At 41.2% G+C, this 26855-nt stretch overlaps 1 protein-coding gene across 1 annotated transcript in view; it reads right to left on the bottom strand.

Moving 5' to 3' along the window:
* gria4a (glutamate receptor, ionotropic, AMPA 4a) overlaps positions 1-21149 on the bottom strand; it is an 84775-nt gene extending 63626 nt beyond the window's left edge. The window contains exons 1-2 of the mRNA XM_028418866.1: positions 21056-21149; positions 18094-18252 (exon numbers count right to left, since the gene is read on the bottom strand). Coding sequence (XP_028274667.1) covers positions 18094-18252; positions 21056-21149 — 253 coding nt within the window. The remainder of the gene's footprint in view (positions 1-18093; positions 18253-21055) is intronic.
* Positions 21150-26855: the final 5706 nt, after the last annotated feature.

Genomic DNA, 26855 nt, shown 5'->3' with positions numbered 1-26855 from the left:
CCACACTAAAGTAAAAAACAAAAAGATGTCTTAGCCTTACAGTCATCATCCTGTAAGTGCATTGGTACATCATATTGTGTGTAACATAGGCTGAACCGTTTTCAGAGACTGAACTGAATTTCATGGTGAACCACACAAAGGAACATCAGAAGATTGTACTAAAACTAAATCTCACAAATCAGCCACCAGATTGTGGCTACTGTTTGTGTGTCTACTGAAGTCCCAGCAGGAGTAAACACAGACTGTCTAAGACAGAAGGTTTGGGAATCCAAAACCAACACATTAATCATTAAAGAAAACTTGTCTGGTAATGACATTCCAGCGTGAATGTAGTTGTCAAGGATTGAAATAAGCCACAAACACATGGGAATAATTCTGGCAAGTTGGTTTAGAAAACATTGATTAACTTGACAGATGACTTCATTCATTACTTTTCATGATCTGCTAAACTATAGTGATGGCAAATGGAAGTTGACACCCCTGTTTGTAATAATATAATATAGATGGCGGTGTGTAATGATATTAAAAGTTCATTTTAACAGGACATTTTGCCAAAAGAAATCTATTGATCGAGAACAATACAAATCTACAGAGCGCAGGGTGCAGAAGCCACCATTTAGATGAAACAGATGTATACAGATAGACGACATGACATCTCTGCAGAACAGAAACAAAACATCTGGATTGCCCCCTGGTGGATGAGACACAGACCCAAGTAAGTAAGTAGTTTTAATCATACTGATCAGTTCTCCTTGGTTGGTTATTGTTTTTTCTTCAAAAGGAGGAAGCAACATTGCTATCGGCAGCCAGTAGCACAGCAGCCCTATGCAAAAGGGACAGGGTGAGCTTAATGTAACAGCGATCACCTGTACTGCACTTCCAAGATGGTGGGTTTTTCCCCATATGGCCGCACTGGTATGCAAGATATTTGGGCCTCGATTTTTTACATGGGTGGAGCTGCATCATTGATCTTTATATACAGTCATGTTTTAAAGCTACAGTCAGGACTGTGTGACAGTCCAAACTGTGAAATGTGCCTTTATTAAGACAACACCAATTTCTAAGACACTTTATGGGAGACATCACATACGTTTTGTCCACTTATTTACAGTATGTGGATCCCACCTGAATCCAAAAACAAGAGTGGTGAGACGACAGTGGGTGAGTGTCTCCTTGTTCCTGAGTGTCCACTGTTCTGCCCAGAGTTTAACTACACTTTTGTCCCCCTGGGAGTCTCCACACAGACACACTGCAGGGTAGCAGCAGGGTGAACAGTCCTTGTCTCCGAGCAAAAAGTCAGCCACTGCTGATGAAAGCTGAAAAGACTTACAGATGCACACATTCTAGCCTTGTTCCCTACAACTGTATGCTCATAAATTTTCTTCTTCCCTGGAGGCAGCCTGCTGTAACCTTAGCTGAACCTACACTTAACAGCTCACAGCATCAGTGTTACATATTGTACAAACACACCAGCAAGTCATGCTTAAACAAACACAGGTTCTCCAGAGACTTGATTGCACACAGTTAACAGAAGACAAAGGCACACATGGAGGACAGAGTCTGCTCACATAGGCATTTAAATTGACCTCTAAAACATAACTATGCTGCCTAATCTGTTGGGTGCTTTGTCCCTGGTCTGTGATTGCGTTATGTTGCCCTTTCTCAGTGGAGGAATAATAAATTAGGCTTGAGTTTGGTGCCTGATCTTCACCTCCCTTTTCATTACAAAATATCTCTGTTTACATTTTAGTATTCTGCTGAAGCACAATGAGTGAGTGGGTCGTGTTTCAATTAATTGGCACAGATAGATCTGTACAGGGAATTCACCATGCAAAATGTGGTTAAAAATCAAGACTCAGTGGGTTTAATGTCAGACTGTCAGAGACACAACTGTGGGCGCTTGATGGCTGATTTGAGTATTGGTAAAAGCAATGAACAGTTTTTACTCAGGAACCACTTCAACATAAGAAATTGTTCTAACTATTTTTGTTAGCATTTTATCATAATAGTAATAATAATAATGAAGGTTTTGTTACTGTGGGTAGGAAAAGGGACAGATAGAACAAACACTGTGTTGTTTTTTAATAAATAAATAGATAACAAGTGCTCTACTTTTGTGCTGTTAAGTTGTGGCTCCTGTTGCAAATAGCACTATAATGCTGCTATGAAGACCCCCTCCTTGTGAGGCCTTTGCTCATTTATTGCTCAATTACAAATAACAAAGAGATTTAAAACAAGGAATGACTGAAAAAAGAGAGAACAACAGACACACTCTCGACTGACCCTCTGTTAACTAAAGTGAAGAGAAAAAGAGAAAAAGCAAAAACACTTGTTCTAAGAGCTGCATGTCTCCATCATAGTCTGAAGCCCTGATTCTTGTAGGTTTAAATCATCATAGCCATGACAACCAGAATGCTGCCAAGTATAGAGCATGGCTGCTCTGTGCATAATTACAGAGTACTGCATTAGAATTGTACAGGTGTTGTGGTTACTGTATGAGTCACACTGTGCAGCTGTGGACACAGCTTTTCTTCACACTTTTTTTTTTAAGATGTATTTATTTTCTATGAGCAGGGAGTCGAATGCGGAGGATTGACCCAGTGAATACAAAGAATAAAGTTTATCAGAGATGCACAGCACCACAATGTTCTCGCTCCAAAGTCTGAACACACATTCGTCCGACAAGTTTTTCAGTTTTACATTGTTCAGATTACTATTCTTGTTTCTGATTAGTAAACACATGCAAGTGTAGCTAACACATAAAGAACAGTGAAGACATAAATAGACACAGTTTAGCCCTGTGAGTTCTGTAAAGACAATCAATTAAAAGTAATTGGCTTGGGATCTTGGGCCAAACCAATGACACTGGGGAGTGGAACAATGTTGTATGTCAGCAATATGTGTTTCACTGTTTACCAGTGTCTTGTGTCAGGTACAGGTCACTTGCAGGTTAATTTCAAATATATAAGTGGTGTTCCTTTGGTCACTATGTTTCTGTGTAGCTGAAGCACTCTGTTAACATACGTCAATAGGCTTATATACAATACACACACCATCGCACATGTGAGGATACACATTCAGAGCCTTATCTGCGCAGCAAGCTTCCAGGAGCTATGACTCAGTCTCTCTCTTTCTCTAGGCTAAGCTGTTTTCAGGCAGATAACCACAAACAAACAGGGCAGATAATTACACATGCAGAATAAGTATGAAGAAGAACATGCAAAAGCATGTAACAACTGCTTAAATGGATAGTTGGATGAACACAGATACAGTGGATCCTGTAATTTGCCGCCTATAAGGCATGAAGATTACCGCATCTCTTGCATGTCAAAGAGAGGGAAAAATCCAAAATCCACTTCTTATAACAATGTATAAGTGTCGTGTGTCTTTTCAGGATCTCCTTCTCCCTTTTCTCACTTTCTTTTGGTTGGCAGCATTGTATGTTGCATCCACTGCAGGCACAACCTTGAAAAGTCCAGGGAACTCCAAATGCAGAATACTTCTCATGAAAAATAGATATGCTCTATAAAAAGATCCTACAATCTATACCCTCCAGTCCTTTCGAGTTGTTTCTACAACTGTTGAAATTTATGTGGAGAAGATGTTATGGAGAAAACTGTCAGCAACATTTAGTGAAAAATTCTTTTAGGTTTGTGAAGGATTAAACCAATGTATGGCTTCAGTATAAGCAGTATAAGAGCAAAAGAGCACTGCTGTGGAAAAGCTAGGCAGTGACTTATTTTGGTATTTACTTCCAAATATGTGGTTTACTTGAGTTAAACTGCAGTTCATAAAACTCATCTTTTATGGGGAACCTGTCTCAAACAATAGGTAAGTCTTAGTCCACATGAGGCTGTTGTTGTGGTAGGTCTTAAAACCCTGGGAACCTTAAAAAGGAGCTTTGGGTGGTGGTGATAAATAAAGTGTGATAGAATCTGCCAAAATCCATAAGCATGTTCCCTTTTCCCATTGAAATCAATAGACTCAGGACCAGTGAACAGTCTCCCGAAGGGGTGGGGCAGCAGAAAGAAAAAATCACTGCTCAGTGAACAGTTTCTACCAACAGAGACTAAAAGCAGTGAGCCTGTGTGATAACCTTCGTCCTCCCAGAATGGGACAATGTGCCAATACTTCCAAACATGGTCTTCTGCCTGCCTTTGTACAGGTACCTGCTGCTGTGTGGGTTAATAGACAATGCAGGCAATATAGGTTTTTATGTGAAACTAACATGTTTCGTGCCACTGACCAATGAAGCGACCCATGGTGCTGAATGAGTCAGAACTGGACCTGCATTCTTGCCTGTGGCTTATAATAATATACAGCTGCATGCCATGTCAGGACCATTAAATCTGGATGACAATTTAAAGTACAAAAATAACACAGACCAATGAGCACTACAGCTGTGTTATCTTTCTTTTTATGACTACTATCTACTCTCCTATAATATAAACAGCAGTTATTCTACACGCCAAATGCAGCTTTTCATGATGCTTTGGCCATGTACAACAGAAGCCAGGCTGTCTCACCCTCTGATTTAATCTGCCTTTCTCCTTCTCCTCACACAACTGCTCTGACAATATTACCTCCCCATATGGAGAATATTACTCTAGTATGCCATCTGTACTATCATCCCATCATCCCCTTGAGCATGTGACTGTGTGTGACGACTAGAGCCTGTGGGAAAATGAGGGAAGAGAGTAGGACGTCTGTGTGTGTGTGTGCGTGCGTGTGCGCGTGTGTGTACATGTTTAAAGTTGTGTGAATGAGAGAGAGTTTTGGTACATGTGCATCGGTGCCAATAATTCACAGTCTGTACAGCGCTGTCATGATAAGACAAAGTGTAATAACCCGCACTGAGAGCTGATTGTCATAGAAGTGGCTCTTTGTCTGTGAAAGTGTTTTTATGAATCTTGCCGTCTTCACATCATTGGTGCTTACATGCATACAATCTAGACAACAAAACAGGGTTTTCTACAGTTAAGAGGAAGATGACTGATAGCAGCAGTGCAGTCTCCTCCCAAAGCAGTACAGGGCTATGTGAGACTGCACAAGGCCTTGTGTTTAAGACTCAGTTAGACTTTAAAGCCTATCAACATTTCAAGAGTTTATTTGATCTCTTTCTGGTTCTTCTCACCCTCTCTAGCCCCTCCTCTTCCATCCTCAAACACCTGACCTAGTTATTTTCTTTCTAGACTCACCTACTGCCTTACAAACATATTTAAAAGAAAGACCAACCAATGTGACAACAAATGGACAAACAAAAGACACACAAGACAGGATGAAGAATCAATCAAAGGACAAATGCAAAAAAAGATTTACCACCAACTAATGAATGAATGCAAGTTTGAGTGACACAGGCAGGAAGAAATGAAAGATTAAACAAAACAAGAAAGAAAAGAAGACACAAATAATAAAAGTAAGACAACTACAAAGAGAAATTGATGTAGAAAACTAAATCTTATCTTGGCATACGTTCCTGTAACTTAACAAGTGTAACCAAGAGCTTCAGCTGGAGTGATCCCTCCAGCAGCTAATGATGCTTTTAAAATGCATGTGAAGCAGAGAGGTGGATGGGTCCATTAACACTGACAGGTTATGAAGGAATTAAAAAAATATAAATGTGTTCCTATTAATACTCTTTGTCCTCACACACTGCTGGAGAAATGTGCAACACACAACAAAACGTGCCCTCTGTCTTAAAAAAAGCAGAGGGGCAGCAGCAGTGGGATCCTCCAGGCGGTTTGTTATCCCATTTAGTAAGCACCCTCTGGTGACTCCTCCAACTAAAAGGGCCCCATATGGGAAGACTTTGACCTTGTTTTGAACTCTTTCTGCATTGCCAAAAGGTAATGTGGATGCTCAGCTCGTTTACATTTCCCAACTGAGTGCTTCTGAACATGTTTGCTACACAGAGTGTGAAAAGAATGTTTTTATATGATAACACTTTATAAAGTCAGAGCGTACTCTACAACAACATTTGTCTTGTGGTCTGGATGCTCTTTACAATGAGAGGAAACACAGTGCAGGAAAATGCAGAGGCCTTTGTCCTTGAGTGTTACAATATTCCAATACAATACTACACATGAAGGTCAGCAGAGAAATTTGCAGCTTGACGTTTTGCCCCTAATTCCTCTTCAGATTTTACAAATCAGAAGCAAACCCTCAATTCACTGTCCTTGTTCACAACAGAACTGCAATAGACAGCACAATCCATCCATATTATTAGCAAGGAAGCTATAAATCGTAGTGGATAGTGTAGCATAGACAACACTTACTTTTTGTACTTTAATCAAAGTACAAAATTAGTATTGCTGAGCCTTTACATACACATTTTTATCGACATTCTATGGAGGACTGTGTGGATGTTGTCATATACAGACCACTCTATGTATAAAAAACTGTTGCTATAGATGCAGTTCACTGTTAACGTGATGAGAAGTGTAGAAGTGTTGATTTCTTTAGGAAGTAGCTGTGTAATAAGTGGGATTATAAGTAATGAGTTGGTCACAAAAGTATGTTTAACATGACCCCAATGCAATGTCGGGATAATAAGCAAAAATAATTTGCAGAGAAAATAGCTATAGCTATGTGTAGAGTGCCAATTTGAAGTACAGTTTCTATGAGATTTAAATCCAGGCAACTGGATATGAAAAATACACATGTAACTACAAATTGCACTCATTGATTTTCCTTGTCTGGTAGTCTGTCATTGATCCTTATTCAATGATGAGGTGTTTTTCAAATGGTCAGCTGATCAATGCGCTGATGTGATCATCTGTGACGGATTCAAATTTGAGTGTTTTGTTTTCCTTTCCCGGTGATCACATGCTGAAGTGGAAGTTCACATTCTGCTTTTACACATCCAGGCACCACACACGTCTGAAACTGTGTTTCACAGTGTGTTGTTTAAGCATGTTTCTGTATGATCAGAACAGTCCTCAGGAGCCTCCTTGTGAGGCTACAAGTTTGGCCATGTGGTGCTGTGCCTACAGCAACTGCTGCCGTTAAACAAGAAGTCGCACGTCTGAATGTGGCTCAGCCTGGGAAAAAAAAAAACCTGCTCGGCTGCTACCAGGGTAAAAAAGACACAGTAGTAGTAAGGTTGAAGACCAACACACAAATCTTCCCAGCAGAGAGAGACACATTTGTTGTTATGAAACAGGGCTTTTCTATGTATGTTTCTATACTGGAGAGAAGAAGGCAGACACACAGAGAGATCAGGGGTAAAAATAGAAGCAGGGGAGTGTCCATCCATCACCGTGACTGTCTGAAGGAGCAGATCGATTCTGAGTGTGTGTTTGTGTGGGTGTGTGTGTGTGTGTTACTTGATGCATTCCACTACCTCAGACAGAAGAGCCAGAATGTGAGTGGGCAAACTGTGATGTGACTTCTGAAACACAGACACACATCTTGTATGCTCTTACACACACATACACATGAACACACACACAGGTATACCTATCAGCTTAAGGTGAGAAATACCAATGCTGTCAGGAAAAAAATTGACCTCTAAGGTGGGTAAACACAAAAAAAAAACAACACGTCCCAACATACACAGCAGCCATCTCTCTGTCTGGTATAAAGGTTAGATGACCACATGAGGTGAGTGTGTGCATGTGTGTACGTATATGTACGCCTGGCCTTCCTGCCTCTTTGTGTGTGTCTGCCCTCATGATAATCACCAGAGAGTGCATAATTAATTATTTCCTTCTCTTTCCACGAGAGCCTTTCTCTCTCGCTCTCTCTTCATATGAGCACTGTTCCTGCTCTGATCGGTTTAATAGCTTTTTTGCTTCCTACTCTGTCTCTTCCTATTTGCAAGTGTGATGAATTACCTGCTGGTTACCTAGGAATCTATTACACTCACTGAATACCAATGGGCCATTAGGGATGAATTGGTTCAAGGCCGACACTGGCTTTAAGGTTTGAGAGAATCTCTGTGTTCCCCATGAGCGAATGAGATTTCAGTTCAGAGCAGCATGCATGTGTTTGGAAAGGCACACACCAGGAATTTCTAATTAAGAAGGAAGAGTGGGAACAGTTCAATGTTAATAATACAACAATGAATGATGTGGGTTTTTGTGTGTGTCTACATTGATGTTGGCAGAAGCACACATTGGTTTGTGTGTGTGTGTGTGTAAAGGTCATGTCTCTCATCTCTAAGTGAGCCTCAGTGAGAAAGGCTGAGTGGCAGCACTCATCAATATTAACTAATGCCCTTCCTTTCATCCACATCATAAATCCATGGAAACAAACACACATGTGGGTTTCAGGAGGTTCCTGTGTGCATGTGTGTGTGTGTGTGCACGCGAGAGGGATCAAATGAAACACTGTACGGTTAAGAAGAAATCCAATAAAGCAGGAAAATATAAAATGAACCATCTTTACTGAGGCCCAGTTTGTGGCAAAGATGGGGGACTAGCAAAGATGAGCTGAGAGGTACGGAGATCAAAACAAACACGGGGAGAGACAGACACTGCAGATGACAGATGTGAAGACGTAGGTGTATGTTCAGTGTGTGCTTCGGCAGCTAATGTGTCACTTTGCGTTTAGATAAACCCACAACGCACACATCACAGCTTTTGTCCCACAGCAAAAGCCTTATAGCAGCTAATGAGTAATGAGAAAACGTAATGACAGACAGAGGAGGGTGTGAGGGAGACATAAGAGAGAGAGTGAGAGGAAGGAAACGTGAAGTGAAAACAAAAGATAGATGTTGACCGTGACTCAGTGAAACTGCAAGTCAGAAATAAGAAAAGTAGGAGAAGCAGAAAAAAGAGGTGTGTTGGCGATTAAGTCCGAGCACCCGCATGTACTTATGTTTAAAAAGCAGAGAGAAGAAAGTCTGCAAGTGGAAATCCTTTGATCAGAAGAAGAAAACAACAGCAGCAAAGCCGAGAGAGTGAAGAACAACAAAAAGACGTCACAGACAATTACAGCGAACACAGCTCCATTCAGTATAAACACCCCTGTGTTTTGCTAAGGCGACTGGTAACACTTAAAATCCGCTGTCATCTCTTCTCATGCTTTTCATCTTCCAAACACCAGAGCATAAAAAACAAACACAGAGGAAACACCACAGCTACGATACCCACTGCAAAAAAGAGCTGTTAATGAAACACATTAGATAGACTGAGGCAGCTGAGTGCATACAAGAGTGTAGGTGTGGGTCAGCATGTGTGTTAAAGAGCCACAGTCAGCCTACCTGGAGGGAACACTGCTATTCTCTGAGACATACTGTACGGTCTAATAATATTATTCACTCTTCATTACTACCAAGGCCTGAACAAACAGGCAAAACAATACGCTGCTGACCTGCAAATCAAATCCACAAAAAACCCCTCCACCCTCGTGATTGAAATTCTCTGCCTGACCACAGCAGGTTAATTAAAATGTTCGTCTCATTGTTACTTTAATATCACTTGGCTGAACCAGACAAAACAGCTCAGCGTTGCCGTGGGAGGATTTCATTCAACCAGCTTCAGGGTTGGTAGTCTGTAAAACCTGCAATAAGACTGTCTCACTGTGTCTCATCATGCCTAAAGCAAGTGCAGACCCACAAAAAAAGAATTTCATTATTATGTGTTTGAGTGCAGCTTTAGTAATAGTATGTCTCCGTGAATGCTGGCCTGTTGTTCAGTTTTCTTTCATCTTTAGAGCTGTAGCTTTTTGTTGGACCTTTAAATCCAAAATGTTCTTCATGTTGTTCATGTTAATGGACATTTTTGTATCATATCTGCCTCTGTTGGCATTTATGTTGACATCGAGCAATAAGAAAAAGCAGCTGCAGTGAACTGTGAGATGGAAACCAAATAAACAGCTTCAACATGCCATAAAACAACTTACAGAGCAGCAGGAGAGTCAGCGACTAAACTGAACTGACTAACATCTTTTTCTATTATAAAACAACTTCTTTGTTGTCTAAGCATCTAAGAAAGTCTCAATGAAACAAGAGAAACAGTGTTATATTGACACCTCCTCACACAGATTATTGGCTGTCGGCCTTTCGGGTGTGTGTGTGTTTGCTAATCTAAAAGGAAGACAAGATTGTGACTTAAGTGCAAAGCACTCACATGACCTATGAAGGAATGGCTGCAGCCAAGGATGGTAGTCACCTTTCTTGTTTTTGCTTGAAGTTATTGTCTTTGTTTTAAATCCAATGACCTGTCACCAGCGATTGGGAACACTAGTGGCTCCAACTTGAACACTGCTGTGGAACAAGCGTGGAGCCTGGAGACTAAGGTGAGAGCTAACAGCGGCTAAGGGGACAGAGAACAATGGCACCGAGGGCTCTGAGGTGGGCGCGCACACACACGCCACAGCAAATCAGGCCAGCCAGCTCTGATATTCCTTAATACATGCACGGCATCTTGCCCTGAAACCCCATAAGACAACAACTAAAAGTGCTTACGTACTTAAATTTCCCAGCATCGTGCGTGACCAATGACATCTGATCACCTGAAGTAAATGATGTGCAGTTTACACACTGTTAAGATTTCTCCCCACCACAGTCAGTTACAAACTGACACCGAAACACACTGAATGCTCACTGAACTCCTCCTGCTACATGTCTGTGCACTGCACATGTCAACTTGCCACAGCGAGCACAACATCTGTTCATAAGAGCGGGAGCCAAAACGGTCTGACCCTTCTGTATTCACTACGCTCCACGCACAGCTGATCACTCACAGGTCTACTACAAGGAAAACAGTCTGTTTTATCACTGAGGCACGCGTTGAATATAAACCACTGTATTGCTGCTGGTTTTGTTTTATGTTCTATCCCAGTCACAGCAAGTCTTACAAAATGCAGCATCAGTAGCTGCAGAGGTTTGTTAATGTAAAACACAGGCATGCATCTCAGTGTATATGAGGATGATGTCTGTCAAATTCGCTCTGACAAATTCATATAATGACACGTCACCGTATTGTAGGACTGTTGTTATTACAGAAGTTACAGTAGGTATAAGTGTGATGTGCTAAGTTGTTATATAGTTTAATATCTATTGAATTAATAAATATTGAGTTAATTCAGGACTAAAAAGCATTGTGCTACCAGCCAAATCTTTATTTTGGCCTGTTCCTTAGTCTGATTTTTGTCCAAATCAGTCCAAAACAAGTTTCCACAGATGTATAACAATCCAAGGACATGGCTGTTCAAATTAGAGCTGAGAGTCTCTTTTGCGTCACTCGCAAAGCAGCACACAATGAAAACTTTTCACCCAAATGTTAAGTAGAAGCCATGCTGCTACAGGCAGGGGCCTATAGAGGACAACAGACTGTGGACAGATGTCTGCTGACACTTTAAGGGCAGCTTAACGTACAAGCAAAGCTGGAAGGAACCTACCAGAGCAATTTACACAGCATGTCACGCTACCTACCTAAACCTATCTAAAAAGTTCAGACAGTGCATCGTAAAGATCTAATTTAAAAAAAAATCAATGCAGCCTGAATCAAAAACATTAATGGTAAATACAAAGTGACAAAGTGATGTTGCAGGAAGTCTAAGAGTGATGTTTAAATGTAACTATATGTGTCCTTATATAAGGAAAAACATTTACAGTGCTGTCAGAGTCGTGAACAAGCGAAGGTTTGCTGCAGAGTAAAGCTGTTTGGCTTGCCAGGGCTTCAAGATATCATTTCACTCTATTTTCCCCGGTGTGTTCATTAAGACGACATATAACCATGCAAAACGTCACCAATAAAGATGATGGCCCTGTGCTATTATTGAGTGTCTCAAATCATCTACAAGATGACTGAGCAATCTAATGAAAGAAGTGGGTGAGGCAGAGGCTCAGAGGAATGCTGTGTGTGAGAGGAAGTCAGAAATACACAGACAGGTTGGCAAATCAATGTGTCAGAGAGATAGATCTCAAGAGAGGGACTGTGTGAACATTTGTATTTATGCATGTGTGTGTGTGTGCGTGTGTAGGTGTTGTTGAGTTTAGCAGGCTGTTACAGGAATTTATTTATTCAGAGCCCAAAGCCCAGAAATGTAAAATATATGTGAAACACTAAGTGGGTGTTTGAAAGTGTATGTGTGTGTCTGTGTGTGTGTGTCTTTATGATAATCAAGGTGTCAATACACTTTTAACAAAGTACAGAACCAGTCATTTTCTTGTATCATGCAAATATTGTTTTCAGTTGACTCACTGCATATTAAAGTTAATGATAAATATACATGGCAAATGTCATTGTTTTTACAACTAAAGAGGAGACTATTGCAATCTGCATTTCTTTTATTCATTCAGCACAGAGCAGTGTTAGAGATGAGAGACAATTATGTTAGAAGCGTGTTATGTGGGGTCTTTTTTTTAACTCTTTACGTTCTCAGTGCTCAGTAAGCATTATGCTGATGGACTTCAGAGGTATGTGGTTGACCCAGGATTCCTCTACATGGGCAGGATTTGGGTTACCACCACCATCTGCCCTGCCTTCCCCATTTGACAGTCATTATTGTCATTGAATAATTTACCATCTTATTTAAAGGTGGAGTATGCAGTTTAATCTAGTTAAAAAACATACAAAAGAACTAATGTAATCCACAGTGTGTGAAGAAATATTACTAATGACATTCTGTGAAAGAAGACATAGACATAGTCGCTGAAACAACTTTGTAACGCTGGATGGTACTGTGAGCGTCTGGTCGGTGATCAAGAGAAGAAGAAAGACAGGAAACGAAAAGGTGAAGCAGAAGCAATGATCATTTGGCAAGCGAGTGGTATCATCCTAAACTCAGGCTGCTTTTTATGTGAAAAACTGAGCTAATCAGGTTGTATTGTAAGGTACATGCTGACATAAACCCACTCTTTCTTTTCCCGCCTACCTTCACATGCTGGTTTTTAACCACTAGATCATCATTTACTCTGGGCAAAGGGGGTGTAAAAAGTCAATGCCATTCTAACAATAAGAAGAAAGCAGAGTAGTCATATAATCAGTAGTGTAAACAAACAGCACTTTACAGCCCACAAATCTAAATGATTTTTGAACAAAACCAGAATTTGGCCTTTCCATGGGCAGTGCAGACTGTAACTGACTGTGTGACTTGAAGGAGAAATGCCACTGTTTTCATTTAGTGACAACTGATGGTGGTGGTGGTGGTGGTATTGAAGCAGTAGGTTGGAGGAAAGGTGGATACATAACTTTCATTAGAAGTCCTGTCAGTAAAGAGAGTCTTATGTCAGTCCAAATGAGAGAAGTAACAAGCATCATCATATTCACGTTTTCATTTTGTCCCTGATAACATTAACACCAAGGAGATTCTGATTCCAACTGTTTGGCTATAAAGACAGTCAGGTGCAGCCTGCATGTAAATGCAATCTGTGGCAGTCAATAATACGTAAACACTATTGATTTACCATAAACACAATCTATAGTAACTCTAGATGACAAATGAAGTTATGCACCACCGCAATAATCAACCACTCCAACCACATTATCATTATTATGATTACAACTGTAAAGTAATAGAACATGGCAGCATTATTTGTCTTAATGCTGGAAAAATATTCAAAAAACAAGATTTCTTGTACACATCAAGCAACATTTGCTGCCATAGAAGCCCCATATTATGTCTCTCAGCTCTGTCACCATAAAGTAGCCAGAACAAGCTCTTTGTTACAAATCCTTTCCCCTCCATTTCTTCCTTCTCTGTCCCTAATTCACCTTATCACTTCCTGTCTATCTTCATCATGCTCTGTCTCAGTGGATTTTTTCACAGCGCACACACACATAGCAACACTCTTCATGCACCTCAATGACACACAGGTTTGCACGAATGTATTCTCTATGGGCAGAAATGTCACACCACACACACGCGTGCTAACTGCAGCCTTTGGTCATGCCAATCCATATACATTAGTTTCAATAAGTCAGTGCATAGAGACACAGTGGTGAGCCCAGTAGAATACTGTGTTTGTCATGATGACATATTGAAATGACAAACACATACAGCAAACACATGCAACAAAGTATGACACAAATGCACACCCACACAGATATACTGTAAGTTTAATATACTAAAAGAGACAGGCTTGTGTGTGTGTGTGTGCACGCAGATGCAGTAACATTGACAGCAGGAGAGGATGTATGTGACCCTGGTACAAGAAAATGGGTTGTATTCCGCGGTGAATTGGGAAAGCGGCGAGGACCAGGGATTTTTATGATCCATTCACGCATTCTGAATACTAGACTAGAGAGGAACTAGCCAAGGTCAGAGGAAGAATTCCCTATTCTAATATGGAGCGTTGCTCACCACCCGGAGCAAGAGTCAGGGATTAATTTAGAGATCCATTCACCACGCCTGTGTGAAGGGGGGAGAAGCAAAAAACGATGAAGCAAAGAGAAGAGGACAAGTGTGAGGAGATGGAGAGACAAGAGGCAGAGAGAGGAAAGGAGAGAGAGGTGGGACAAGGAAGGAAGAGAGTGGACAAGAAAGTGTAAGAGAGAAATAAGGACAGAGAGAAGGAGAGAAGTGGTTCCGCTTGTTATGTGTAGCCTGCAGAGAGAGAGCAGACTGTTCACATAGAAGAGCTTCATTTTCCAAACACTCATGCTTCTGCAAGTGTGTGTGTGTGTGTGTGTCTGCGTGTGTATGTGTGTCTGAACACCTGCGAGAGAGAGGATGATAGACGATAGGTAGACAGACCCAGGCTCTGGTCAGGGAAACAGGATGAGACAGGCAAGAGAGAAAGATAAACAACCGGAGAGTTCATAACTGAGAGGAAATCGTGTAAAATAAAGAAAATCTGCTAAAACAATGAAAAGAAGAGAAGAAACATATCTCCTGTTAAAGGTTAGTGCTTCACTTTACTTCTCTTATCACAGATAAGCACCATGAAAAGAACACACACCTCCACTGACTGTCAGTGACTCTGAGCACTGAGCCCATTCATTTCCGCTGGAGACATAAATCTTTCAAATTGGATCATAAATATATAATTTAATTTTTAAATGGGATACTTAATTTCCTCAAACGGACACTGCAGCTTTTAGCACACTTTGCTCTAACAGGAATACGTTTATTGAAAGACTGTTTTCACCCTCATGTGCTGACACATAAATGTAAATTGACCCTGGACATTTTTTTCCGGTGAGGGATTGGTGTCCTCTTGTTTTCATCACATTTTTCCAATTGAATTATTGCTTTCATTTAAATCACTGTATATTTACAACAGTAACATCTTGTAAAAACATTTGCATTGCTTCAAAATTGTCTTAATGTTTTATAGCATGCGAAAATGAATGAAAGTGAAGGAAGGGAATCAAGATGACACAACCTGACTACTTTTCAGAGAGCAGAGACGCTAGCTCACATACCATAGGGTTGTCAGACATAACAGTGTACATTATTTAAAAAAATAAAAACATATTATTCATGTTGCTTTAGCTGCTAAAAAGGCTGAGCTTTTACTAGCTCAGTTTTTAGCAAAGAGGCTCGGGTAGCCCTGGACTGCTTCAGCTGCCTTAAATTTTGACTACTGCTGTCATTTACCTGATGAGGTTTGACTGGATTTCTAAATGGGATAAATAAAAATTGATTTCATTGACTGTGACCCAGCAAGGAAGGAACACGTCAGCCAATACAGCACTGTGACTTCAATATGTTGGTTTACTGTGTGAGAGGACTGCTCATGACCGTATCAAAGGTAGATAAAAGAATCAACTTGCCACTGAATGTAATGTGAGCTTTAGAATCTACTGCATTCTTTAGTCATTTCTTAGAAAATCACTTCACTTAAATGAGATTTGTTGACAAAAATAAAAATATGCCATCGTGTACAGCTTCCCAGCAATATATTGTCACTGCCTGACTGCATATAAATTCAGTATCATGTTGTTTCAACTCCTCATTGAAGCTGCTCTGTATGATGCCCCAACTAAAATATTCAAATCTGTGTTTTTATTGCTGCAACATTTGACGTCATACTATACACAGCTCTATTTCTCATCAACATTAAGCATCTGTAGAAATACTAGGATATTCAGTGGGATTTAAAATAAAATTCTCTGTTTGTAGTAATGTTAGGCTGCAATGAATTAATCTGTTTTAACATATCCTCAAGTAGGTCATTGGGATTTAAGAGGAAATAGTAGAAAGAGGAGAGGGGACCAGGAGAGAAACAAAGGTTTCTGGTGCTCACAGTCCGTCAGGCTTCAGTGCATCCACACAGACTGTAAAACACCTGCTGCACTCTTTTACACTGTGGCGTTCCCCTCAGTACACCCCTTCACTCATCACTAATAAATTCACACTCCTGCCCATGTGTTATAAGAAAACCACCTACAATCACACAGTGAACAGGGCTGGATGCAGTGATGATATTTGTGGGTGGCGAGTAGATGATGGACGATTAATTTTCCAATCATTGTAGGTTGTATTAAATAATCTATTTATTCGTGTGGGTCTATAATGCAGAGAGAAGACAAATAAACTTGCAGATTGCATTACATCGATTTAATTTATGATCGCATGTGACTTGCATCTGGCTGTGGTTGGGATCCTCCCGGGATATTAGAGGTTTAAATTAATAACACAACACAAATCAATCGCCAGATGATCTTCAAAACCTTTCAGAAGCATTTCTTTGTTCTTGTTAAACACATTGATATAATATTGTGAGGAGAGGTGCTGTATTGTTGTATAATACTGTATTGATTTTGGGAGCCCTGTCTAGTTAACAGCTCCCGTGGTCGATTTGTTAAAGCTTAATGAGATAAGGGGCTAAAAATATTACAACACAATCACTAAAAGATTTCCCTAAAATATGATGGATGGACTGTGGGACGGGCTTAATGAGGGGACGTGATATTATGGTATCCTTGAGGGAAATTTCAGTTTAGAGCGCACAAAGCTCACACCTCCACAAACACAAAGCACAGCCTGCAAACAAGCTTTTATACTGACGCTCTTTGTAATGATTTAAATCTGACCATCACACTCTTCACTGATGAGCAGTGCTTTATCACAGTGTGGAAACAATGCCAAAACTATAGTGGTGTAAACTAACAACAACCAGCAGATGTCAGACAGCAGATAACCAAACTGAATGAAAACTGAGGCTGAAATGCTCAGGAAGCCTCACCAATCATCTGTGTGTGACAATGAGTCTGCCCTGTCCTGTATGGAAATTATCTTTTGTGTAATATGATACTGCAGCAAGGCAGCAATCAAACTGAAGTGCAACTTCTGAATTGCAGAGATCATAAGGCACAGTTGGAAAAATAAAATCCTGTATGGATAAATTCAACTTCCAAGCGTATTTTACATATTGTTACAAAACAGATTTCCTCTGTGGAATATGCCAAATACGTGCAAACACAGACTGCTAATGGCTAACACAAAAAAGCGGTATTTCTGAGACACCACAGAGAACTCCATATTGATTTTTATCATGTTAACATATTTCATATTCTAAACACACAAACACAAGACACCTGTAGCATGCCAAGCTGTTCTGACTTGCCCACACAGCCTTGTTAGCACTAACTTGCCAGTACAAACATCAGAAAATCTCTCTCACAGGCTTCCAGGTCGAGGGGGAGTGTGAAGGATTAGATCTCGACTCCCAGAGAACAGACAGGGATGGTGAAAGATTAGCTGTCATCCTTCAAAAGATCAGAGAGGACACGAGTACCAACTGTTCTGCTCTTTTCTGAACACAAAGGAACCATTTTAAACACTGTCTGCAACTGTTCCCTGACTTAGGCTATAGTTGTAATAACATTGTGTATTACTTTTTTTAAGCAGATGAGAGGCATCATGTGATTACATGTCATACAAGGAAAGAGCTTACAATGATTGTCTGCAATGCTCTCCACAGTAAGAAACTTCTGTCCTTTTAAACTGTCTTACAGTTTCCAAAATTAACATTTTAAAATTGGCACTTGTTGTTTGAATTGTCTCTTTTCCAATAAGACTGACCAATGCAGATGTAAAGTGCATTACAGAAGAATAAAGCCTGATCCTTAAAGCAATCTTTATCCAACGGTCATAAGAGACACTGAAAGTCAAACATGGACAGGAAGAAGACAGAGAGAAAGAACATTTCCTTCAGCCTCATTTTCAGGCACACACACACATATGAACACTTACATGCATTGGTGACTGCGAAGCTGCTGGCGGTCTCTATGTTGTCGACATGTGGAACCAGGTTAAAGGGAGCTTCTGTAGCATTAGGGCTGGTGTTGTGAAGGAAGATAGCTAGTCGAAACGCTGTATACTCCTGATCAGTATTCCTAATGAACAATCCACCTACAAAAGAGAGAGGGAGATCATAGAGGAGAGGAACATGATGGAGAGCAGAGGAAGTGAGTTATTGTAGGGCGGAGAGGGGTCGGGGTGGGAACATGGTTGGAAGGTGACAGACAGGAAGACAGTGAGTAATATGAAGGAGAGAGCGATAGATGGGAGCAGAGAAAAGAAGAGGTGGGGACAGAGAGAAGAAAGCCAAGATCTTCATTAGCTTTGTTACAGGAAGTAATTTGTCTTTCAGAACATCCTCCCTCTCTGTCTCACACACACAAACATGAATACAAACACACTCATGGACTCACACACTACCCCTTTCATTGAGGAAATCTGAGAAAGACTTAAGAGCAGAAGAAAAGAGAGACAAGTAAGGTGACAGGAAAGCTTTCAAGAGATGTCCGGTAAATAAAGGAGGAGCAGGGGCCATGCAGTAAGAGAGCAGGGCGGCAAGTGTCATTGGCTTATGGGAGCATATCTCTGCAGTTTAATATGATAAAAAAAAAGAAAAAAATAAGTTGATGCAGAATAAAAAATCACCACCTCTGCTTGAAAAAAATAGGCTCAATTAGGGGTCATACGATCCTCTCAGGCATTCTCAGATAACATGTTCAGCCAAGAGAGCGACCTCTTCTATTACCAGAGCCTGATGTAAGATATTGATAACTGTAACATAACACCTGCTGAAATCACTAAAAAAGGTTACATTTAGGGCTGAGCTATGTGCCAGCCTTTGGCTAAAAAGAGCTTCACTGACTTTAACTGACTAAAAGTCAACATTTTAAAACCACTGCCACCAAGAGGAGTGTTATATAGTGAGTCATAATCAATATATTGACAACAAAATACAAAGATCTTCAAGGACAACTTAAAGATCACCTTTAGATAAAAACATCTACATAGTTACACAAGGTTATGTTTACATAAATCTTCAAGTGTCCACCTCACACATATCAGTGACGTCCTTTGACGTGAGCACAGAGGAAACTTTCCCCTGATGACTGTGACAACAGCCTTCTAAGGCTTAAACTTTATTCTGCACTGTGAAGCTCCAACATCTGAGGGATGCTACAATAATCCCAAAATGTTTTGAAGTGCAGGAAGACTTCAAGGCTGAAACTGTTGCAGCTGCTTCTAAACATCACTACTGCAGCTGCACAGGAAAGGTACGGCTTTGGTGTCATGCTCGGAGTTTCTCTCAGAATAGGGGTCATCTGCGTAATCCCATAAATTACCTCTACATCGCATCATGAGTTGAAATAAACTGACGTTAAGTTTATTGGAATCCAACTCAATTGAAGTGAATTGGATTACACAGGCAGACTGTGACGCCTTGACATTGCTTTGGGAGAGCGAGAGAAAATGAGTGAGAGAGGGAAAAATGACACGGGAGGATCCAGAGGCAGAACACACTGAGTGAAGCAATCCTTACATGAAGTGTTACTGATCTGTGTGTCTGCACGTCACTCTGCAGGTTCTCACACACACATACACTGTACATGTATGCAGCTGGAGACTATGGGTCAAGTGTAGAGCTCAGTGTTATCCGTAACCCCTGATTAAAATGGCTTGAAGTTTTCAGGTAGAATTGCACCTGCGAGCGCACACGTTCATACACACTGCCAGATGAGGAGTCGAGATACATCTCAACATGGCATATTATTGCGCCAGTTATGGGAATATTCTCATCTGTGCTAGTCTGTCTGTCTCCTACACACCCACACGCAGTGTGTAAAAAGAAAGTGTGACACTACACTTGTGTGCGATGCAGAGATATGCAAATAACTCCTCGAGTTAATGATCATGTATGTACACTGGAGTGTTTAAGGAGGATGGCGAGTGGATGGAGATAAGTGTGCACAGTCATGTATGTTTGGTACGTCTGATTGCAGATGCGTTCACTCTCTGTGTTCTTCCCTGTATATGTGCACACTGGATGTTTTACACTGAGTGCACAGGCATGTGCATTTTTCTAACTGCATGTGCATGGTGCATGTGCACACATGCACATCAGTGAAAATGTGTGTGTACCTAGCAGAAAATGTTTAGCGCATTAAGTTTATTGGCAGCTGTAGGGAGACAGAGTCAAGGAGCCGAATCTCATTATAGGACCTCCCAGCTGCCCCCCACAAGGAGTGATGCAGTGCATTCATTATCACACACATGCCTGCATGAATGTGTGTGTGTGTGTGTGTGTGTGTGTGAGAGAGAGAGAGAGAGAGAGAGGGAGAGAGAGGAGATTCCATGCATGTGTGGTCCACAAGCACTGAGCAAACCAACGATAATCTAGATATAGTTAACTTTATCTATGAACTATTAAGAGGGCTTATCCCGCACTACACCGGGTAACTGGAAGTAGCAGAGAGAGAGAGAGAGAGAGAGAGAGAGAGAATACTGCAGTGTCTAAACATTGAAGAAGACGAAAAGGGAACAAAGCTCGCTGAAACATTCATGAGCAAAGAACAGCTTTTAAAATACACGCAAAAACAGTAAAAGCATATAGACAGAGTGAAACAGAGAGACTTTGTGTGCCGTTATGAACCATATGATCCACAGACGCTGATAAAAAAAACCCACAGAATGCGCCATAAAGAAAATGTTTCTATAGTTTTCTTCTGTGTTATCATCTCTGTGTCGATTCGTTGTGTTTCACAGTGCGCTGTAGTTGTTTGGGGTGCGCACCCCCCCCCCCCCTCCCTCTTTTTCCACGCTGACTGCTGCCCGCTAAACGTCCACGAATATTCAATGTAATGTGTCAGATGGGAGATGTGAGTGTCCGTGCGTAAAAGCAGCAATCCTCCCAACTCACCTATCTGCACTGAGCTGGGGAAAGCCCCTGTCGCCAGCCCCCAAAGGGCGGAATACACCCCGAGAAAGTGCCAAGAAAAAATCATAATCCTCATTTTTCTTTCCTTCAATCCCTTCAGAAACTGTTGAGAGACATCTAGAAAGAGAGGGAGACGCGAAAGAGAGAAAAGACGTCAGAAAAAAGGGAAGAAAAAAAAGAAGAGAAAAGATGAGAGGTTTTCCCCCAGCAGTATTCCTATTCCATGGTGGGTACGTTCGTCTCTTTCCCTGCAGTGTCCGCTCAAGAGAGAGCTGTGTGTCCGGAGCACATGTAAAGACGGGGGTGAGAAAGAGTGGGGAAACTCGCTAGAATGATTGGCGAGCTGGGTGAACGGGCTGCATGGAAGAACTGGACATGCGCGCCCCGGCTCTCTCCCTCTCTCTCTCTCTCCGTTTCTCCCTCTCTGCCACACACCCTACTCGCTCTCTCTCTTTCTCGGTGAGATGCTCCGTTTCTCTCTCTTCCTCCTTCCCCTCCACTCTTCTTTCCTTGCCTGTCGTCTTTAACTTAACACCACAAGGATTGGTTGAAAGAAGCAGGACTGCATCCGTGCAAGTGTGCGCACTATTTACGCGCACTTCTTCATGGCCATGAAATTTGTGCGCGCTCGACAGCCTTTAACCTAACAGAGCTCGTTAGGTTTTTTTTTTACACCACTCCGCTCATTACAGTTTAAATCATATGTCTGGAAACAAAGTAAAAAAAGATACGAATCAATTCTGATTTGTTGCCTTTTGATTGGTGAGGCAGACCAAAATGGCAATGAGTGGCAGAGCGTACAAACCCAATCCATCCCACAGCAGTCTGCCTGTGTGTGTGTGTGTGCGGTAGGCCAGCTGACAGAGGAAAACCTCAGGCCGCCTTCAGCTGCGGGACGCTGATGGCGCCCTAGGGACCTGCTCAAATCATCATTATGTCAACGTCACGACCTCATGAGCGCAAACATCTGGACACAGAAAGGGAAAAAATATAGAAAGTGAGAACCATCATTTAAAATAAGTAAAAAAAAATCCCAGCCTGGAGTATATTCTGATAGAGAACTATGTTACATAGTATCCCATTCAGACTCGTTTAATCCAGCCTGCCGCTTGCAGGTCGGTGAAACTGACAGACGGTCTGGGATCGTGTAGTTACACGGTGGAGAGCACTGTTTCATTTTTCCAGATGGCAAAACGAAAGGGATGCTTCACGGCGCGTCCCACTGAAAGATGCGGTCTGTCCATCTCTGAAGGGTTTTCCCGGTCAGATGCAGAGCGTATACGAATAAATCAACCCAGAAAAATGCGACTTTAACATGTCTTACATTTTATACCGCACAGCACTGAAGCATTTCCACAGCAGAGCAGTGCAGACAGGGGGCTCCTAATGTAATTTAAAGGTGCATTTTAAATAGGAGCCACAGAGCCTGCGCCTAAGACTGCTGGATATCTGCCTCAGTGGGCTAACTTGCATTGATTGGTGCGCACTGTTTACTTGTCTCAAAGAATGTCACGCCTATGATAAGTTAAATATAAGCTAAGAGATGCCACATGTTAAAAATATACCAACAGAGCACAGCCTCCTGTCTGCTCTGTAAACTTAATGCTGTCCACTGCGCACACTCTGTCCATGGTGCTGAAGTCAAACTGCGCTACAGGCAGGCTGCAGGATGACGGATCCGCGCGCCGCTGAGAGCGCGGTGTCTGCGGGTATGGCTGCAAACAATCTCCACACCGGGAGACAATGCTGATTAGTCGTTTCCCTCGGGATAAAGGTGTGCTAATGAGTAAAAGTCACCCGGTGTGACTCTTCCGCGGCCCCAATGGCGCATGAACGCGTATGCCACACACATCAGCCGTGTATGCTTTGGAGGCTGCATAACACGTGCTACATTTTATTACAGAACAATATGGTCAAGGTTTAATAATATACAGGGAAGCTTGACTGGACACTATGCAGAGTGAGGAATAGAGCCACACTGATGGTTTCTCGTTGTGTTTCAAACATATAAAAGTTGTTGACTGGCAGTATATCCAGCAGGAACATGAGTTTATACTGTACTGCAACTCTGGCAACAACATCTGCAGACTCTCTGATTTGTACAGCAGCCAGCTTCCCAGAGTGTGTAAGCTGCAAGTGCAAGGAAACTCAACTATGTCAAGTCATTTTTTTCAAACTTTTCTTGGGAAACCAGGGTTAAGCCATCTGTACAATCATTTGTTTGATTGATTGTTTGATGGAAATGATGTTTCATTGCAGTTTATTTTTAGCTCGCAATCACTGCAGATGTAGAAATGTGGGAGGGAAAAAGGTCCTGCAAAGGGAGAGTATTGACTTACTGCTCACTGAACGTGATAATGGCTTGTACCCTGTCAGGTAAGGGATTCTTTCATGCTTGTATAGGCAGACTTGGGACCTCAGATTTCTCTGCAAGTCGTTTTATGAATGGCACTGAGGGTTGTGGCGCAGTTAAACACTTTATTATATTTGAGTGAATGAGTCATAGTTTAGATCATTCATTCATCATTCATTCGTTCAGTTCATGTGCAGTTTTATGTATCTATCGGTTATTTAAATGATGGATTGCCTATGTGTATTGACCAGTTTGCTGAATAACCACTTGATAAACAGTGGTAAAGGTACAAGGATGAAAGAAACCAAATCTTCCTTCACTCAGGCAAACAGGCAAACAGATACTACTTTTTGACATGTGAAGATCAAATTAAATTTTGAGATCAGACTGGAATTAAATAAAAGATTTAAGCAATTAGTCAAGCAAGCAACAACCAAACAGTCTGTGTTTTACACTTCAGCACAGAACCTGTGCCAGCCCTCCTGATGCTCTTAAAAAAATGATTGTATTTGTGTGCCTCCTGTTGAAACCCTGCTTTTCTACACTTGCTGAGATTTGTAGCTATCATTTTCCTTGACTGCGAAAATACAGAAAATGGACCATGACTCCAGAACACTTTACAGTGTTATAAAAAGCTGAAAGTTTTATTTAAGCCAGCACACAGCTGAGTAAAAAGATTTCAGTAACGTAAAGCCAGTACTTTTCTATGCTGGGTCAAAAACACTTGGTTAGGTTTAGGAACAGATCACAGTTTGACCCATGTAAATTAGGATTTGTTGCCTGAAAAAGAGTGAACATGATAGTTTCTTCTATGGTCTCATATTTGTGATGCTTAGAAACTTATATCACCACACCCTGCCGACTGGAAACTGGTGTTAACTTTTGCATCAGTGCAGATTGTGTCACAGTAAAAAACATTGCTCATTCTATCATATCTTACACTGTGTTTAATCTATATATTTGTGGTCAATAACTAAATCCATTCATCTATAAACTTCCCAGGGATGCTCCTAGTCTGCTGGATTCAAGTCAATTACTTAGTTCACAGTCAATATACCACGTTGGTAATACAGACACATCAACAGAGAGTGCTATAGGCATGTGGTAATGGACACTCTCCTGTTAGCGTTCTCCAATTACTCCAACTATAATGGGTGAACGTGAAGAGGAAATCTTTACCTTTTATATTGAATATTTCTCCACCAATCAGACGAGCAATAACATTTGTCCTATCTCATGTTGCAACATATCTTCCGTCAGATTACAATTATAGTCAATATGGCCTTACATGTTTGCAGAAGTCTAATGCCAAGTCTCCACTGGACAGAGTTCAAACATATCATGGCCTATTCTGGCTCAATGCCTGCACCTCAGCCAGTCTTTAAGACTCTGCCAACCCTGCCTGGATCACAGCTGAAACACGTGTGATGTCACCTAGTCAGAAAAATCAGAACAATTGTGTTTAATTGCTTACCCCCCACACACACACATCGTGAAATAACATACGTGCCATTAGCTGTGTCTCAGTTAGTGATGTCATGGGGTATAATGCCTTATTAAAAGAGTATTAAAATGCACATTTAATAATATTATAAATAATCCAGCATCAGTGTATCAAGTTAACAACATAGCATGTGCAAAGCCTGTTCTCACCTGGAAAATGTAACATGAGGTCGCTATTTCAATTCTGGAAAAATTAGCATGCGTATTTCCCCAGCCACATATCTATGTTTATGGGAGTAGAGACTCATTGCCATGGTAGCTGATGATGGCGACCGCAGAAGAAACCATTCTGCACTGTACAATTGTACATTGTAAAATGTGTTTCATATTATTAATTTTTTGTGTTTTGAAACAAACTGTGATCTTTAACCCCTTACTCTGTTTTAGTGCTTAACTTTGACCAGTAGCTTTTATTGCATAACCCCAACAGCCAGCAAAAATGAAACAGCTCATGGTCTCAGGGGGACACAGACCCCGGACTCCTGGGGTGCTGCCAACTGTCCCTAACATCTACCACCTGAGGCGAACTTTTGCAGCTGTATTTGTCATTTGATTAGATGACATCAGGCAATCTGTCCCTGACACTTGTGGTAAATAAAAATTTCCAAACACCCCAGTGTCAGTTGAAAAAGGCTTTTTCATGAAGAAGAGGAAAGAACAGGAAATACGTGGCCTTCTTTTTTCCTTGTTGCGACGAACTACAGCTGTCTTGGTTTCACCAATGAGAAACCTTACATAGGCCACACTGTTTCATTTAACAACGGTTGGTTGAAGGCACAGCTATTAGGAGCATGCTAGCAAGTTGGTTTAGCTTTTTCATTTGAGGACCTCTATACCTATGAGCTCTGCCATCATGCAGAGTGTGGACAAATCTACCATTGATTGTACTTGACATATGGGGGTTATAGTATAGTGTCTGTCTGTCTGTCTGTCTGTCAAGTTGCTTTAGTGCAGACATCCAGCCAACTTGCCACCACAGGAGTTACAAGAATAACTCTACCTCCCTTCCACTTTTATCTATGCTTATTTATCCATCCATTCTTCTCTTTCTCCTTCATTCCTTTCGTATGATGACTCATCAATCTAAATGTCCTCCATCACCTCCTCAATCCCTACCCTCCTCTTACTCCTCCTCTTCCTACAGCTCCTCTGCCTTACTCTCCACCTTAGCCATGTGCCCTGTGACTCATCCTCTTAACTGTATTCCTCCAACTTTCCATCCCCTCCTTTAACCCTCCTGCATTTCCTTTGGCTCATCATTAGAGCAGTATCAGAATCTACCAGCCCTCTCTGTCCCTCTTTTTTACTTTTATCTCTTCATCTCCTTGTTGCCCTGAAGCTTTTTTTCTCTCCACCTTGACCTACCTTGACATGGAAAATCTTTCATTTTCCCTCTTATTTTTGCTGAAGAATATTTTTTAGCCCTCCTCTCTGCTGACTTTTTCACTCTCACCTCCTCCCAGGAGCTGTCTTGTACCGTATTGGAAACAGACAAAAAGAACATTAGCAGATACAAATCAATTGATGGTGTTACAGTGCGAGGTTGCAGCTGGGGACTCATTGCATTACTCTAAGTAAGGTGAGGATCAATGTAAGTCAATAGAAGGGGGTGAACAGTGCATTTATAACATGCTGCAGCTATTGTCAATCCTGTGACTTCAGGCGGATTCCTTCATTGTAAAGATGGATATTTAGTAATGAACATAAGGCAGTGGGCTTGCAGCATAGTTAGGATGTTGTTTTTTTCCTCATTGTTATGCAAATCCATGCACCTCAATGCTTGTTAAGAACACTTTTTAATTGTGATTGTTGGAATTAGGTAAAATACAGCTCTTTAGAAACAAATGATTAAAAGCTTTGGGGGCCCTAGCATATATGAAAAGGAAAGATCGATAAAAGAAATTCAAGGCTAAATAAAACTGTCAA

The sequence above is a fragment of the Parambassis ranga genome, chromosome 13 (assembly GCF_900634625.1).
Source record: "Parambassis ranga chromosome 13, fParRan2.1, whole genome shotgun sequence".
Taxonomy (NCBI): Eukaryota; Metazoa; Chordata; class Actinopteri; family Ambassidae; genus Parambassis; species Parambassis ranga.
The sequence above is the reverse complement of the archived record's forward strand: the minus strand, read 5'-3'. Positions and strand labels throughout refer to the sequence as shown.